This window comes from Bemisia tabaci, chromosome 9 (genome assembly GCF_918797505.1).
Source record: "Bemisia tabaci chromosome 9, PGI_BMITA_v3".
Classification (NCBI taxonomy): domain Eukaryota; kingdom Metazoa; phylum Arthropoda; class Insecta; order Hemiptera; family Aleyrodidae; genus Bemisia; species Bemisia tabaci.
Genome location: NC_092801.1, coordinates 38759450 through 38777545, shown reverse-complemented (window position 1 = coordinate 38777545; position 18096 = coordinate 38759450). Strand labels below are relative to the sequence as shown.

The following is an 18096-nucleotide window of genomic DNA, read 5'->3' as shown; positions in this document are numbered from 1 at the left end:
ATAAAAAAAAGTGAGATGATAAAGGTACCAGTGGACCTTGGTAAAAACACGGAGAATTGTTTTTTCAATGCGTGAAGATCTGTGGCGGGACTCGTTAACTCATGAGCCCCGTCCACAAGGCTCTTGTCACATGCCCACGGCTCACGAGTTAGCGCTCAGTTCCTTTTGATTTAATGTAAAATTCCGCTTTTCCATTTTCTCAACAGGAACTATATCCACTTTTACATTGTTTCTTAAGCAGCTTGCACGAGCACACCCCATCTTTCCACTTCCACATAGTTCCTTTCAGCATAAATACGTCCAAATAGGCACGGAAGGAGGATTTTCGAAGATGTTATGAAGTTATGAGAAAAATATATGTGCCCCCCAGAATGCAAGGCCCGGTGACTTATATTACTAACGGTGCAAGGAGCACGGTGCCCGCGTTTGTAGATCACAAGCGGAGACGTTTAAATCCAATCAATATTAACTTGAGGACCTGTGCCAGATGCCAAACTTTGCTTTAAAAGGTGACATTTCAGAGGGCACTTGTCCTAGATAGAGTGCTTTCACTGTGTGGGTGATCAAAAAATTCAAGGGTGAGGTAGAGTCCCTTTATATTGAGAGTAAGGACAATGCGAATCCATTTCTGATTGGTTCCCGTATTTTAGGCCTTCACATTGTCACAAACGGGAATAAAGCTTGTTTCACCAATTGCAAAGATTGCAAACTGGAATGGATCGGGACATTGGGGGTACGGCAAAGAACAAATGGAATGAGAGAGGGAGCAGACGCAGAGATAGAAATTCAGGAATGGGTTCATCAAAGATTACAAAAAACGTCCAATTTGTGTAATCTTTATTCCCGTTTGGGACATCTACGAGCCGCGTTGTCTTAACTCCCTCTCTCTATATAAAGGGACTCTAGGGTGAGGATACCTCCAAAAATACCGGTAAAAATTTAAATGGATCAACTTTTTCCAAGCTGCCAACGGCTTCACGGATGAGCCTACTGTGGAAGGTTAAATGTAGCTATTTACACGTCGAATGTATTATTATCAATATTTCGTCATTTCCGTATCGAAAGGACCTAACTATATTTCAATGTTGCAGAATTTCCCCTCGCAAACTGCATTCACACTAGGAAAAGCTTGGGCATTTTTAATTAAAAATATCACTGATTTTACTGTTGATCTAATGCAAAAATCAGAAATTTTGAACGAAGAGTGCAGAGGTACATTCTTGTAAAACATTAAATAGTTTGAACCAATTTTGAAACCTCAGAATGGAGTTAAGTTCTTTCGTCCAAACGATAAATATTTCATAAACCTCAGTTTCCTTGTTCAACGGAACTTTCTGTAACGCTGTTTTCATGGAAGAGAACATATGGAAGCAAACAGGGAATTCCGAGAAAATCATCAATGCAATATTGATTTTTCAAAATAAATTGAAAGCAACATTTTTTCATTCTGTTGTTTCTGTGAGAGCATTGCGTTCCGCAGGATACACCTTGAACATTTATATTATGACCTACGGCACGAGTGATTCACACTTTTTTCCATGTAAATATGTAAATAATATGTGTCAATCATATCTTTGTTTATTCGGAATTATATACTTTAAACTTGTCACATAAAATATTTGCTACATCTGTTTCAAGCAAAAGAAACACTCTGCTTCGACAAGTGTCGATCAAAAATGTCGGTAGTTGCGGGATTCATTTTGTTTAGCAACTAAACTAACGTTGCGGCAACGCATAATGTATCATACAGAGATAAAGGCGTTTCCTACCGATTTTGCTGTCATGCGAGAGGTATCGCGCAAAAAAGAAGGGAGCACAAATCGGCGGTTCAACAAAAGGGTTCAATTCCTAATTTTCCATTTGAATCAGCAGTAAGGTTCAAGTAAAATTCCTGTTATCTAATTATTCAAAAAACGAGTGTTTTTTCAACCAATCAGAAAAGTAACGCATCTATTCCGTTACACGTATAAAAATAAAAATGAATACAGTCCGTGAGAATCGATTGCGATGTTTACTTTCAAATTCAGTCAATTTAATTTGTATTACGTTGCAGACCACATATTTACGATGAAATTCAGAAATGCGTACCTCTATTGCAATGTTTCAAAACCTCTCAGTTGTTCAATATTTGTGAATAAACATTTATTAACTAAATTTTCCAAAATTTTAACAGGATACTTCCTACAAGGTAAAGAAAAATCACTAAAAATCCAGTGAATAGATTCTATTGGTTTTGCTTCAAAGAAATAAAATGTGCCAAGACATCATCAAATCAAGGAACGTGATTTGTGCCTTCTCCCATCGATATTTACAAATCCGTACGGGAGGCCTCCTGGATCCTCCCGGAACCCTTAAAATTTTCATTTTTATTCTCCGATTCTCATCTTCTTCATCCTTCCCCTTTTCTTCTTTCTTTTCCTATCCTTCCCCTCCCTCCTCTTGTTCCGCACGTCGTCTTCTTTTACTGTTTTTTTTATTTTTCTTTTATTATTCTTCTTTCCATCCTAATTTTTCATTTTCCTTCTTCATATCTTCCTTATTTTTGTCTATTTTTCTTCTCATTCATCTTCTTTTCCTTCCTTTTTTCCTTTTTACTTTTTTTCCAGTTAAAATCAGAGGCATGACTCTAACAACCGGTGATAAGACAGCGGCCTCAGCTTCACACTGAAAAAAAATTCTCGGCGTTTTTACCAAGGTCCGTTGGTACCTTTACCATAGCACTTTTTTTACCAATGATTGGTAATTTTACCAAGACAGACTGGTAAGCTTACCTAAAAACCGGTATTTTTACTGTTTTTTTCAGGTAAGAATACCACTTTTATTGGTAATCGATTCCCGGTAACTTTGCCATTTTATCTCGGTAATTCTACCACAGTCGATAAAAAATATTGGCGTTTTTACCAAGGTCCAGTAAAATTACCAAGAAAGGTCAATAATTTTACGGAGATTTCTCGGTAAAATTACCAATTTCATAAATGGTAATTTTACCAAGAAAAAACTGGGATCAAATAGAACCCTGAATTCTTGGTAATTTTGCCCTTTTCTTAGTAAATACACCGAGATTTTTTTTTTCAGTGCAGAGTAAAGACAACTATGGATCGAGCACTCGACTTCAAATACACCGTCAGTTGCTGTTACAGCGCGGCGTTTGATAGCGTCGTATCCCGATGTTGCCAATCCTCATTGAAACCACTGATAAACAGTGCGCGTGGCGTGCTTTGCGATGTATCGATTCATCTGTCATTTATACCTATGGAAAAGGATCGATAAAGTGGGTGTTTGCAACGAACACCTTAGTAATCGATTCTTTGCCGTATCTTCAAATGGGAATAAAGCGATAATCGATCATTCACGCCTCGCCATCGCTGATAAACCGCAGTTCTTTTAGATGATGCTCGAGAGAGAGGAACCAATAGCATTTATATCCACCCAAGGCGTCTTTCTGCATGGAGGAACCCATAACAGATGTGTCATTTCTGAAATAAACCAAACAGACACATTTCACGACGATGTGTGGACATTTCTACGATGGACAAAAAAGGAAGTATCAAATCGTGAAAGTATCGATTCTCTTCCGCCTCACTCCACGAAAAGAATTTAATCAAAGTTCTTCTGTACATTATCGTTCCACCTTACCGTAAGTTTTTCCTTAGGAGTATTCTTTGCACCTTAACTGCCACGCTAAGGAATAACGTCGTATGAACCTTCTAATGCTGCCAAATGTTCTTTCATTAAAAACGTGAATATTTTTCTTCAAATTTTTCAGACAATTTTGTTCGCTGTTTCATCTAAAATATCTAAAATTTTCAAGGAAGAGTATGCATAACTTTTTTCAAAAATACATGTTTTATCCGGGGAAATTTGGCAGCTCTTGAATGTTCTTACAGCGTTTTTCCATAGCACGGCAGTTATCATCGTGCCTCATCATTGAACGACACAACTCCGGAACGATAAAGCGCCTTCAAATAGTTTGGATACCATTTTACCTGCAAATACATTATTATGAGATATGGGAGGCTTACTATCTAATCCTTTGTCTCGGAGGATTGTCGGAGCATGATAGAGACCGTCCAGTGAAAAATATCGATATCCAAAGTGCAAAACCGCGTATCTCAATTACAATGTTTCAAAGTTTTCGCTCCTATTTAATTTTGCGGAAGAGGAGCAATAAGTGAACTTTACAAAATCAACTTTATAAAATCTATATCAGTCAGTACCCCAGAGACGTCCAGAACCAAAAGGTACATTTTCTTCAGGATTGCGATTTCCTCCACATAATACTATTTTGCCGTGCTAAGCAAGAACGCCGTATGAGCCTCTAGATGTTGCCGAATTCCCTTCGACAAAAATCGAATTTACTGGGGGAATTTTAAATATTTTTTCCTCAACATTTTCAGACAATTTTGTACGCAATTAAATCTGAAATATTCGAAAATTTAAAAAAAAGGCTGAAATTGCATCAAAAATACATGTATTACTTAGGAAAATTTGGCAACTCTCGAATGTTTGTACGGCGCACAGTGGATCGAGTCAATCTGAGCGGTCGGACTTACAATTTTCGACTAAAACTGCAAATTTTGATGTTTATTCCGTCAGATTTTAAATTTTAAGGGGTGTGTCTGAAAGGAAATTTCACGAAGAAAACCGATGAGACCACTTTTAGAACCTCAAAGTTTTGTGTAAACGGAATTATAAGCATTTAAAGTTTCCAAATCATGCCAAATAGTGTAGTCGGCGTAAGGCCCATATCAGCGCCTACAAGACTGCATGAATACTTCTTGCATTGCATCAAAGGTGGAGTGATACCACTATTCGAACTCGTAGGAGCGCGTGTGGTATACCTCGTCAATTGAAGGCGAAACATTCGTGCATAAAGCCACTAATGCTCGCTACACGTGGATTGAACTGACATGAGATGGATTAACATCTGAACTGCTTTTTTTAAGTTGCACTACGAAGTGAGTATCACTTAATCACAATTCTTTATACTATGTTATTTCTTTAAAATCCTGCCACCCATCACCATCGCACAATGGATCCAGTCAATTAGAGAGGTTGGACTTGCAAGTTTTGACTAAAACTGCAAATTTCGATTTTAATCTCGTCACATTTTATATTTAATGGAGTGCTTTTCGAAGAGAATTCCACGATGAAACCAATGGAACCACTTTTAGAACGTCAACTTTTTGTATAAACGGAGTTATAAGTGTTCAAAGTTTCCAAATTTTGTCCGACCTCTCCTATTGATTCGATCCACTCTGCGGCGTTCTTCCTTGGCAGGGCAGTATCGTCGATAAGAAAAAAAGATGGCGAAAACTTGAATGGTGGTTAGTTATAATTTATTTGCGACCAAGGTCAAATGCAACCTATTCACAGTCTTCTGAATATAAAACGGGAGTCAACAAAGGATAGAAAATAGAATAACTAAAGAGAGGAACTAGAAATAAAACAAAGGAAGAGAACAAATTTTTGCCGACGTGATCGACAGATTGCTGGTAGATGACGGAGCCGACCATCCACAGGTCGGGCTGCTTTGGCGGACGAGACAAACGACTTCGCTCTCAACCCGGTTCACCGTCATGGCTGATCCTGCAAATCATACAAAAAACCTATTAAGTCCTAGTAGTTTTCCTGGGCAGATAGGTGTTTTCATGGTTGAGCTAGAACTAGCAGTTCTATATTGGGTTTAAACTTTGAGAATGTTCCTAGGTCAAAATGAACTACTGCTACTACTGCGTGTGGCAAAAAGTAGTTCATTTTGACCTAGAAACATTCTCATAGTTTGAACCCGAGGGCATAATCAGTGGCGATCTTGAGAGTTGGCAAAACTGTGTTTTCCTCCATTTAAATACAATAAAAATATCGATTTTAGTAAAGGCAAGTTGCCTCAACAAGAATCGATTATTTTAAATATATTTAAATGGAAGAAAAACTGCAGGTCGGCCAACTTTCAAGAATTTCCACTGGGCCTAATCCGTCGTTTTCCTAACGAAGGGGCGTAATTCCATTCCAGCGGTGAAATATTGACTCAAAGAATTTAATTTTTTACAAGGACGTACTTTCACAATTTGTGTCTACAACTTTTCTGATTTTTGAGTGAGATCAGAGGAAAAATCATTGAAATTTTCAATTAAAAGCGTTCTTTAACATACGATTAGCAAAGAATATGTTTCATAATATTTAAGTACTGTATAAAAAAACAGCAGTTAAATATATTTAAAAAAATAAATATAAAAATGTATTTGATAAACATTAGCAAAGAAGAGGGATGTAAACATGTATTTAATCATTTTTAAGTGCTGAACATCCAAATAGCCCCCCTCTACACACACATTTCGTTCCTCCACAAGATTTGAAAAAAGCGCTCCAGTCTCACATCAATGATTCCTGGGAAGACTACTGGATGAACAACGACAAAAACTTACTTCAAAGAAGACCTAAGCCATATGATAACACCTCCTTCAACAATCACCGCACCTGCGAAGTCCAAATTGCGAGACTGCGAATCGGCCATACTTTTTTCTCTCATTCTCATTTAATTTCAAAATCTCCAGTTCCTTTATGCTCTCTTTGTCAACACTCCCCCCTTACAATCGACCATATTTTACTTTCTTGCCCCAAAACCTATGCCACACGTATCAAAATTCGAAGTTCCCTCCCTCTTAATATGCACCCTTTGTGTTCAGATAGTCCAATGGTAGTAACAGAAATTTTAAAACTCTTCAAGAAACTAAATTTAAAAATTTAAAATTGCCTAGTCCCCGACGTAAATAGCCTAGATGCTGATCGTCGTTAAATAAAATTAACTAACTAATTAAATAGCACTTAAATATATGGATGTGCTGGACGTTCTTTTGACTTCACCATGCTAATCTGGAAAAAAGTTACACTGGAAAAAAAAACACATTGGATCTAGAATCCAGACTCTTGAAAACATTGACAAGAAAACGGACTCGTGATTCAATCAGATTTAAGCTTTAATCAAAAGGAAATCCGCTCAAATTAAGAGGCTTGGTTGTTGATTTAAGCTTAAATCTGATTGAATCAAGAGTATTTTTTCTTGTCGATGTTTTTAAGAGTCTGGACTTTAGATCCAATGTGTTTTTTTTCCAGTGTTCATAGGTAGTGTGAGATTTTTGGATCACACTGTACAAGATCTGTATTTTCGGGTATACCAGTTATTAACATCAACTGATGATTCAATCGTTCGATACAATAATATTCGCTTACTTCCGGTATAGATTCACCTGAGCAATAAATAAGTAAACAAAGAAAAAAGGAAGCGTAGCTTTACAGTCTGCCAGTGACGTGGCGTGCCTTGCAATATATAGATTGATCTGTCATTTAAACCTATGGAAAAGGATCGATAAACAGGGTGCTCGCAATGAACACTTTAATAATCGATTCTTTACCGCAGCTTCAATTGCGGAAATATCGATAATCGATCATTAACACTTTGCCGTTGCAGTCTGTAATATCCTAAACCTTAGACTTTATATCTCTAGCGTGCTAAGCGCTAATTAAATCACACATAGCGTCCTTCCTTTGACAAAATCGTTTATCTCGGTTTCTACGTGAGCCCTGGTTTCCATATAGCTCCATGCTTTTCAGGGCCCATGCGGAAACGGAGATATGACGTGAAGTCGGTGGGGCGACGATGGAAGGAAAAGTTCAGAGTGGATGACCTATGGCTTCCGAACGGATAACCCGCAAGACTTGCCCCTTCAGATTTCAAGTTCGTGGAGGAAGCGGCGAAGCAAACATGGTCAGTGCAAATACGCGACTCGAGTGGTTTGAGAATATTTTCTCTCCAATTAATGTATGTGTCTAGCAGTGACGGCTGCCATATAGGAAAAAATAATTGACTGGTTTATCGAAGATCCCTTTCAGCGTATTGTAAATTTGATCCTAAAGCCTATAGACACGATGGGTCATTTACACTACATTTTACAATGAGGGACTTCCATTCCTGCTTCATTTTAGAAACGACATATCCAATGCACTGGTAAAAAAACACATTGGATCTAGAGTCCAGACTCTTGAAAACATTGAGAAGAAAAAGGACTCTTGATTCAATCAGATTTAAGCTTAAATCAAAAGGAAATCCACTTAAATTAAGAGGCTTGGTTCTGATTTAAGCTTAAATCTGATTGAATCAAGAGTATTTTTTCTTGTCGATAAGTTTTTAAGAGTCTGGACTCTAGATCCAATGTGTTTTTTTCCCAGTGTGTCCGATGGTCCGAAGTCTGGGGATTTTCCAAAATTTCTAGGGATCTTGGGATTTTTCAGACAATCTAGGGATTTTTTTGAGGAGGGAAAAGTATGCAAAAATCAACTTTTTTCCCTCAATTTTAGCTTCGACCATGGAAAATATTTTTTCATCTATATTTTGTAGACCTTATTGGCAACACTATTATCTCCGTAAATAAGCCGGAACTTAAAACGATTGCATCACTCGAAAAACATGACATTCAACAGGAAAAAAAAAAATAATATAAACTTAACTAATATTCTTTCATTTTATTGGTCTGTTTTACACCACTTAGCACTGCTTTCGGAGAGCGGCAAAATGCAAACAAGCCAATCGGATTTAAATGTTGCAGATCGATACATTGAATGACGTCGTGGTTCTACGTTAAAAATGGCGGTTTTTTGCCAAATCTAGGGATTTTTTTGAGATATTCGAGCAAATCTGGGGATTTAGAGATTCTTCTTCTTCCCCACTAGGGATTTAATACCGGATCACTGGCCAGTAGTTTCTTTGTGCAGATAGGTGCTTTTATGGATGAGCTAGAAATAACAGTTCCTCACTGCAAAATAAAGTAGACTTACAGACACGGATATGACCAATGGACTCTGTTTATACGGAACGAGAGTATACATTCGTTCGCGATGATGTACTTTTCCTTCGAAAAGTGTTGGAGAGTATTTAATTATGGAAAATATCAGGGACGCTGCTCCGAGACGGCATCTCTGGCTCCAATGGTGAAAAGTGAGGAGAATAATGGAGGAAAAATTCGGGAAAATATGGAAGCGGCGTCTGGATGGATCCCTCTCAACGTGTAACGCGTCTCTTTAACACGTGTACAAATAAACTTGTGCGCTCACTTGCCAGGTTTGGCCAATTCTACTTAGTTTCTTGAAAAGTATTTAAGTTAATTTTTGGCTTGATCGAACTAGCGTGCACTTTATTGCACCGATTCAGTAAAAAAATCTCAACCGGTTTCTGACTCTTTGGCGAAAAAAGAATATCCTGCTCATTATAACCTAAAAAATATTTCTCAACGACCCCAAAAAATGAAAAATTCAAAGAAATTGATGCCAGGCTCTACGCGGCAAAATATCTTATTCAATGTAAAGGTCGGTTACCGTCATGCAACCTTTTGTTCCAAGAGGAATCCAGTCTCCGTTTTTCTGAAATTTTCAAATTTGTTGGTCGAAAATACTCTTAAAGCTTAGGAGCAGCACCTTTCGTCCTCTTTTGCCTAAAAAGTCAAAGTCTGCCGAGATTTTTTATCTAATTCCGATAAATCGTATGTTGTTTCGATCAAGCCAAGAATCCGCGGTCAAGTGCTGTGATTGGTCCAAGTCGTCAAATAAGCCAATCACAACACCTGACCTTGATACTTTGATGGCAAGTTTTGATAGTGTGGCACAGGCCAATGTTAAATATTATTTAGAGCAAGGGTTGGATGGGAAAATTCTTCTTACGGAATGTTCACCTGTGCCGTAGTATCGTTTCTGAAATCGCCAAATACACCTGTTTGCTAAACGCGCGTCTAGGAGTGAAAAGTAGGATCCGATCCTACTTTGAGGGATTTCCTGGCGTCGAGTTACAACTTAATTGGCTACTGAGATTGCCGAACACTGCCGAAGGCCTACTCGGCGCTCAAGACGCGCTTCTAGCTCGCAGGTGAATCTGCCACAGAAGAGGGATGCTTAAAATAACGCATGTTCCTTACGAATTGTGAAGTTAAGAGTGTGATTCAGACCTTTCCGATGCGCTCATCGTAATTTTTGAGCCATTTTTGCAAGGAGCAACCCTTCTTCTTGCTCGAACTAAAGTTTGTATTAAGCCCATTCTGACCTAACACCCTATGGCTAGAGTCCCTTTATACTGAGAGTTAAGACAACCCCCCTCATGGAGTCACAAACGGGAATAAAGATTACACAAGTTGAAAGTTTTTTGTAATCTTTGCTCAGCTCATTCTCATACTGGAAAAAAAACGCATTGGATCTAGAATCCAGACTCTTGAAAACATTGACAAGAAAAAGGACTCCTGATTCAATCAGATTTAACCGTAAATCAAAAGGAAATCCGCTTAAATCAAGAGGCTTGGTTTTTTTATTTAAGCTAAAATCCGATTGAATCAAGAGTATTTTTTCTTGTCGATGTTTTTAAGAGTCTGGACTCTAGATCCAATGTGCTTTATTTTCCAATGCATATTCCTTTCTCCGTTCCTTCTCTCATTCCGTATGTTCCTTGCCGAACCCGTGATTTTCCGGTCCATTCCAGATTGTAATCTTTGTAATTGGTCAAAATGTAATTTTTATTCCCGTTTGTGACACTTTGGAGGCCTAAAATACTGGACCAATCACAAATGGATTCACATTGCCTTAACTGGACTATTGGAGAGACTATAACTTTTTGAGATTTGGCTCCACCGCAATGAAGGGCTGGATGCTGCTTGATGGGGTAGAAGGTGGATCGGCGGTGGTCGAAAAGTCAATTAGCCACCACTACCGTCGACGCATTAAGCACCCCCTCCCCTTGAGGGGTTCAGCTTCTCCGGGCGCTGTATTCTTCGAGCTTTGCGTGGTGTGGATGACGAGGTGTGAAGTGTGCCGGATTTATGGAATTTCAGCGCCCGGTTCTCTTAGACCGATTCACCGCCCGGGCGCCCGATCCCGGTTGCGTGACTTTCTTAACGGTCTGGATTTCAGGCTTAGCTCGGGCTCAGGGTGTCTTGAAAACTCCGCAGCGGTAGAAAGTTGTTTCGGCTCCCTCGTGTACACGGAGATCAGTGGCGCGGCGTGAATTGCAATACATCGATCATCATGCCATTTAAACCTATGGTAAAGAATCGATTATTAAGGTGTTCGTTGCAAACACCTTGTCTATCGATCCTTTTCCATAGGTTTAAATGGCATAGCAATCGATATATCGCAAAGCACGCCGCGCCACTGACGGAGATGAGGGAACCGTTGCTCTTCCAAGGATCATCATGGATTTCAGGCCTTGTAGGCTGATTATTGGAATCGATCGACAAAGCAATAGACAAATAATACAAACCATTAATGAAGCTACACAGAATAAAGAAACACATTGGATCTAGAGTCCAGACTCTTAAAAATATCGACAAGAAAAAATACTCTTGATTCAATCAGATTTAAGCTTAAATCAAGAACCAAGCCTCTTAATTTGAGCGGATTTCCTTTTGATTTAAGCTTAAATCTGATTGAATCAAGAGTCCATTTTCTTGTCAATGTTTTCAAGAGTCTGGACTCTAGACCCAATGTCTTTTTTTTTCAGTGAAGCTATCCTCTAGGTCAAAACGAACGTCACAATTTCGGAGCTAACCATAGGGTATCTTGCGGAATGCCGTTAGTTGTTCTATTACATAGTTCCTTTGTCCAATGCAACTGCGCGCTTCCACCAATAAAATCGCTCAATTTTCTCTGTATCTCCTTTATCTATCGTTTTGTCTATCAATTTTAATAATCAGCCCCATCTTAGCGCTGTGACCAATTTGATAAGGGTCTGAAGAAACGCTGAGCATTTGTTAGGTGATCATTGCGAGTTCACGCTTTCCGCCGTAGCGCCTTCAATTTTGCAAAATGCAACACGGACATCCGTCAAAGACGAATAGTTGTATCTCTGCGCCGTCATCAAGGCGCGCCCGTTCCCTCTCTCTATTTCCATGTCATGTTGGTTTCGTTCGTCTTGATGTTTTTTAGTGGTTCTTCAAGGGCTATGTGAGTAAAGAGAGATGTAATGGGCCCTCGTTGTTTAACTTTTCTCCCGAATATGAGTGACATCTCATCTCATTGGCAGCATTGAGCGCTAGAGCGCAACGGAGTATTACGAGTTCACGCTTTCCGCCGAAGCGCCTTCAATTTTGCAGACTACAACACGGATATCCATCAAGTACGAATAGTTGTATCTCTGCGCCGTCATCAAGGCGCGCCCGATCCCTCTCTCTATTTCCCTGTCATGTTGGTTCGTTTGTCTTGATGTTATGTAGTGGTTTTTCATGGGCTATGTGAGCAAAGAGAGTTGTAATGGGGCCTCGTCTTTTAACTTTTCTCCCGAATATGAGTGACATCTCATCTCATTGGCAGCATTGAGGGGGGCCAGACACCCTATCTTCCCAATGTTAACGTTTGTACCTTTTTCTCAGGATCTACGGAACAAAAATTACTTCTCTTTTTTTTGTTTTGAACTTTGAACCCTCCTGAACATTTTAACGCGGGCTATTTTTAAAATTTGAAAATTTGAAATTTTGGTGAATTCTAGAATTTTTTTTTGTTACAAATCATAGAATTTGGACATTTGAAATCAAATTTAAAAAAATCCAGCTCGAAATTTCGAAAAAGCCCGTGTTAAAATCTGCAGGAGAGTGCAAGGATTAGAACAAAACAAAGTTTTTGAAAATCGGTTCAGTAGATCCTGAGAAAAAGGTACATGAGTGCTGAAAAATGTAGTTTTCGGGAAATGAGGAATTAAAACAGGAGAGATTAAATCGAGGGAGGGCCGAGCAACGTGAGTTTTAGTGTAATTTTGACTTCAAAAACTGCAAACCTTCCCTCACTAAAACGAGCGTAACTTCATAACTACTCATCAGATCAAGTAAAACTTGGTCTGAAATGAAACGCGAGGAGTTGAAGATTAAGATTAGCCAGAAAATAAAAAAAAAAAAACATTTTTTTCCAATTTTCAAGTGTCTGGCTCCCCTTGAGCGCTAGAGCGCAGCGGAGCATTGCGAGTTCACGCTTTCCGCCGTAGCGCCTTCAATTTTTCAGAATGCAACACGGACATCCATCAAGTACGAATAGTTGTATCTCTGCGCCGTTATCAGCGCGCTTCCTTTCTCATGCTACTTGCTATATTTTTGTATTGTGTTTCTCGTCGTTTGTTTCGTTTGTAGCGATGATTCAAGGACTACGTAAGCAACATGGCCGAAAATAGGCGGGACGTAATGTTGCCTCGTTTTAAACTTTTCTCGCTATAAAACCAGCAGAGAAAGAAAAAAGAAAGAAAGAAAAAAAAACTTTTCTCCCGAGTAGCAGCAACACTTCACTAGCAAACAAAATTCCTGGAGCAATCTAAAAACCTTTTTTCCTCGAAGAAGATGGAAAATCTCACAGGAAACCACGCATAAATTGACGTTTTACCCAATTTGATCCGATGGAAATACAATATTATGTAAAAAAATTATTAGGAGAATTTCAGATTCCTATCCGTTTTATATGTAAAATGAGTTAATAACCAACCAAATTGTAGCATAGAGGAAATTCATTTTGAATCACCTACGTTTCAGCAGAGTATGGACATTTCTAGTAAAGCCGGTGTCCTTAGGTGAAAATTAGCTGAAAACGTATAAATTACCCGTGAAACTCATGAGCCATTACCACAACCCTCTTTTCAAATACCCACGGCTCATGAGTGCAGCATACAGTTGGCGCTTGGTTCCATCTGGTACAATGTAAAATCCCGCGTTTTCAAATCTCCAAAGGGAATCACGCCCGCTTTTATATTGTTTCTTTTCCAGCTTTCTAGAGCACATCCCATCTTTCCTACTCGCCTGTAGTTCTGCTCAGCAGAGATACGTCCAACTATTCTTTCCGTCGATATATTTTCTGAGGAAATTCCGTGCGGAAATGGTGGTTGGACGTAGGCGATGTGAACTGGATTTCGAAAGAGTCTTACCAATATTTTGATTAGCTTGGGCGGTTGTTCCAGGAGCACTAATTCTTGATCCTTGGAATGGCCGGTACTTGAGTCACTTCCCGTGGCTATTTCATTCATCTCCTGCTCACTCGTTCCTAGTATAGGCTCACCTTCACCCCTGAGCAGGAAAAGTAAAACAACTGAATTTAGGGTTTTAATTTTACCAAAAAATATAAACATCTTAAAACCTTATGTGAAATATTCCATTAAATTTCAGTGAAGTATGAACGATATTGTAAAATGTACTTCAAAATTATGAATGAAAAATCAAATGAAAGGCAGATGGTTCTCGCGTTTTGGTTTTTTTTTTCATTTATTTATTTTATTTTATTTTTGCATGTTGCATATACCCAGCCCCTGAAAATGTGTCTCGTATTTTTCACAACTTTGTGATATTTCATGAAAAATATCACGAAATTAGCCAATTCCACTTTTACATAACCCTAATCTGCATTCTTTATGAGTTCCACGTACATTAAACAATTCATTTTATATAAATCAGTACATTATTGTAGGTATTAATATAAATCAATGATCCAAAAATTAAAACCTCTGGTGATGGAACTTCTCCATAGTGACATATTAATAAATCAAGACACGGAAATACATGCATCATAGTAAATCGAAATAGGAAATAAAATCAAATAAAATCAAATTAATGTCCAAACAATTCTGGAGAATTTGCACGAAAAGAATTTATTACTTCATCTAAGAGTGTAATGAGCTAAGTTCACGGTGTGTTTCATTATTTTTTCTGATATGAGAAATTGTAGAGAAGTACAGACCTAGATTTAAACATAAGAAAAATTACCGCTTCATGACGTCATTTGGCGGCATTTCCCATTTAAGCGAATGTATTCCAGCAGATTCAGTTTTTTTGTCGTACTACCTTCAATATTTGTTCGATTCAATAAGCGAGGATATTCTTATGTCCAGTTCTCTTAGTAGTTTCATCTTAACCCTTTATTGCATACTGTTGCATGAAAGCAAAAAATCGTTTTCGGCTTTATTTCCATGCTGGAGTATTAAATTTGATCAAACCAAGAAATGGTTTTTGGGGAGCATTGTAAGCATGATCTCCTTATTTTTTTAAAAAAATAAAAAATTCGACCCCAACTGACTCTATTGTCGAAAAAAAATACTGTACAGTGTAGATTTGCTCTCCAAAATCAACGATACACATAAAATTCGCCAAATCTCAGAGACCTGCAAATTTTCCAGCGAAAAATTCAGTCAACAGCCACTTTCAAAAAGGATTAAAGTTTCATGTGAGGATTTTATGCTAATGGTTTCATGAAGGCGTGAGGTAACGCGGTCTAATGTTTTCTTTTGTGAAGTCTCGCGATATCACACAAGATACAAACGAATGTTGAGCTGACCGCACCACCCACGGCTTTCATCCCGCCTTATTCCCACAGACTAATTTTAGTCGCTACTTCATACTCAGAAGCCTTCAGTTGATGAGTGTCTCAAAGGCTAGCGTCTTGTTTAGAGGAGAATATCTAAAAATAATTCTCAGAATCAAGCAGCGTTTCTCTGAGATTGTAAATGCACTCTCCGGGAACGAGGAAAAAATCTCTTATTTGCACGTTGGATGCATGAAGAAGAAGCCTTGCATCAGCAAGGTTTCGTAAAGTGTAGGTGAAAATGATTTCTCCTCTTCATAAAATTACGGTGCTGAAGTTTTGAAGTTCTTCAATGACCACGGGGAAGAGTGTATCGTTGCTCTTACAATGCCTTTTCAGCGTGGATTTCAGATCCTGTGACTTTTTGTCCAGGCGTAAGTTTTTACTTTGTGTCTCTCATGAAATCCAAGGTTAAAGGCTTGGAAGACAAAGCACATAAGTGCAGTTTTTGAAAAAATTGAAGTATTCATCAACTCAGCTAAAACTAGTTTGAAGGTATACTCTGTGAAAAATTCACAATTAAAATCCAACTTTAGAGCATCAATAAGCGAGTTTTAATTTCCTTCCTGCCATAAAACTCCATGTAATTTTGAAACTTTGAAGAAATATTTCTTGAAGTAACAAAAACTGCATTTATGTGCCTTGTCTTACAAGGTCCTCAAATGAAATAAAGAAACTTTTATCAAACCTAAGTATTTTTTTATACTCCAAAATGAAAATCGGGAGTGAAGGCAGGTGAACATAAAATTGATCGGTCGTTAACCTTTCTTTTTTATTTCAGATTTGTCCTGATATAAAAATCCAAATCGAAGAAGTATTTATGACATATTTTTTTTTGCCGATACTTGCGGATTTTGGCACCAGATTTTTCATTCACTGTTATTTTTTATGTTTTCAATCTTCATATTTCGCGGAGTTTTGAAAGGATTCAAATAAAAAAATAGTGTAATAGAGTGCCAGAGCAATAGAAAGCGATGATAATGGTTATTATATATGGGTATAAATTACTATTAATTGGACCGTCTTTATAGCAGAAAGGAACCAAGGCACATAAGCTATTGCCAAAAACTAGGTAATTCAATTTTTTTACAAGAGAACTTTGGGCAGATTCCTTTGAAAATTTTAAGGACTTTGCTTCGTGTAATGGAGAAAATTCACTGAAATTTTCACAATAATTTGTAGAACCGTTTTTATAAAAAAAAATTAAATAGCCCAATTTAATTTGGCTATAGCTATGGCCTGGTTCTTATATTCTTAACGCGGTTCAAATATCAATCGAGACTCTTTTGAAGGGTCTGTTTTTGACAAGGTTTGAACAGGATTTTGGTTCCGAAACAGTGTTATTTTATTTTTTATTTATTTATATTTTTGGACCAAATATGTTCATACTTTTCATTGGTTCCTGTTGTTTTTTTATCCTGGTTCCTGTTGTTTTATTTAGTTTTTATTTAGTTTTGTTATTTGTTATACTTCTCCACGCGATCGCTCCAGCGTTGGACTCAACAAGAGGCTGCGGAAGGAAGTTTAGGGGTGGGATTTACTTTCGGTGTAACTTTGTCGTGAAGCAGCAGGGTGGATGTCATACGAGCTAAATAATTGAACAGAGCGCCTCATAATTAAAAGTGTCATATCTTATGTCATGCTGAGAAGGTGAACCCTAAACTCTCCGTCCCGAGAAAGGTGTTACCTAAATTTTTTGAGTGGCCATATAAGAAGAGATGTTTTTGTAGCTTAGATGTGAATGAGAGTTGTCGCGGTCCAGGAGAAAGCGAACTTTAATTTGCGGGGAATTATTTTTTAATTTGTGTGGAAAGTCGATGTTTCAACAGCGTGCACAATCTTATTCTTTCGTGCTAAGGAAAAACGTCGCACGGAAGACATTGCCAAATCTTTTTTGATAAAACACGAATTTAATGGAAAATAATTCGTGAATGTTTTTCTTCAATTTTTTCTGAATATCTTATTTAAAATTTAATTTAAAATAACTGGAAACTTTAAGGTAATTTGTGGTTAAATTCCTCGAAAATAAAAATTTTTTCTGGGAGTTGTGGCAACTCTTGGTTGTTCATACGGCATTTTTCCTTATCACGACATTATTATCCTAAGGCACGCGTATTCAGCGGTTTAATTTAATTAAAATGCAATGAAAGCTGGAAAGTTGTATCGATAGGAACAACGGACCAATGTTGACTCATACATATAAAACTTGACATGCGAAATTCCTACAATTTTTACATTGATTATTGTTATAATAATTCCTTGTAATCCTTGTAATAATTAATATGTTTTTAATATTTTTAAAAGAAGAGCCTCAGAGAAATATTGATTTAAAAGTGTTACATTTGCTGTGAATGTGACAACATTGTTCAATGCTTCTAGTGGCGTGGCGTGCTTTGCAATATATCGATTAATCTGCCATTCGAACCTTAAAAAAAGGATCGATAAACACATCTCAACAAACACCTTAAAAATCGATTCTTAACCACAGCTCCAGATGGAGGAATATCGATAATCGATCATTTACGCCTCGCCACTGAATGCTTCCCATTTAAAGTGTCGTCTTTCAAAGTATTTATCCATTCCGTTCCTAGGTTCCCTTCCAATTAAATAATCAAGGATATCTCGTTCAGTAATTTTCATTTATGAATGAAATGCATCAACTCTCGAATGCCATAACAAATTCTCAGTTGGTGATATTTGATTTACGGAAAAGTGTATTTAGTGGGCGGTTACATTTAA

At 37.7% G+C, this 18096-nt stretch overlaps 1 protein-coding gene across 1 annotated transcript in view; it reads right to left on the bottom strand.

The window, feature by feature from the left end:
• Positions 1 to 5322: 5322 nt before the first annotated feature.
• Positions 5323 to 18096, bottom strand: part of LOC109034242 (neuropeptide CCHamide 1) — a 40219-nt gene continuing 27445 nt past the window's right edge. The window contains exons 4-5 of the mRNA XM_019047280.2: positions 13931 to 14069; positions 5323 to 5589 (exon numbers count right to left, since the gene is read on the bottom strand). Of these exons, the coding sequence (XP_018902825.2) occupies positions 5578 to 5589; positions 13931 to 14069 (151 nt within the window). The 3' untranslated portion in view covers positions 5323 to 5577. The remainder of the gene's footprint in view (positions 5590 to 13930; positions 14070 to 18096) is intronic.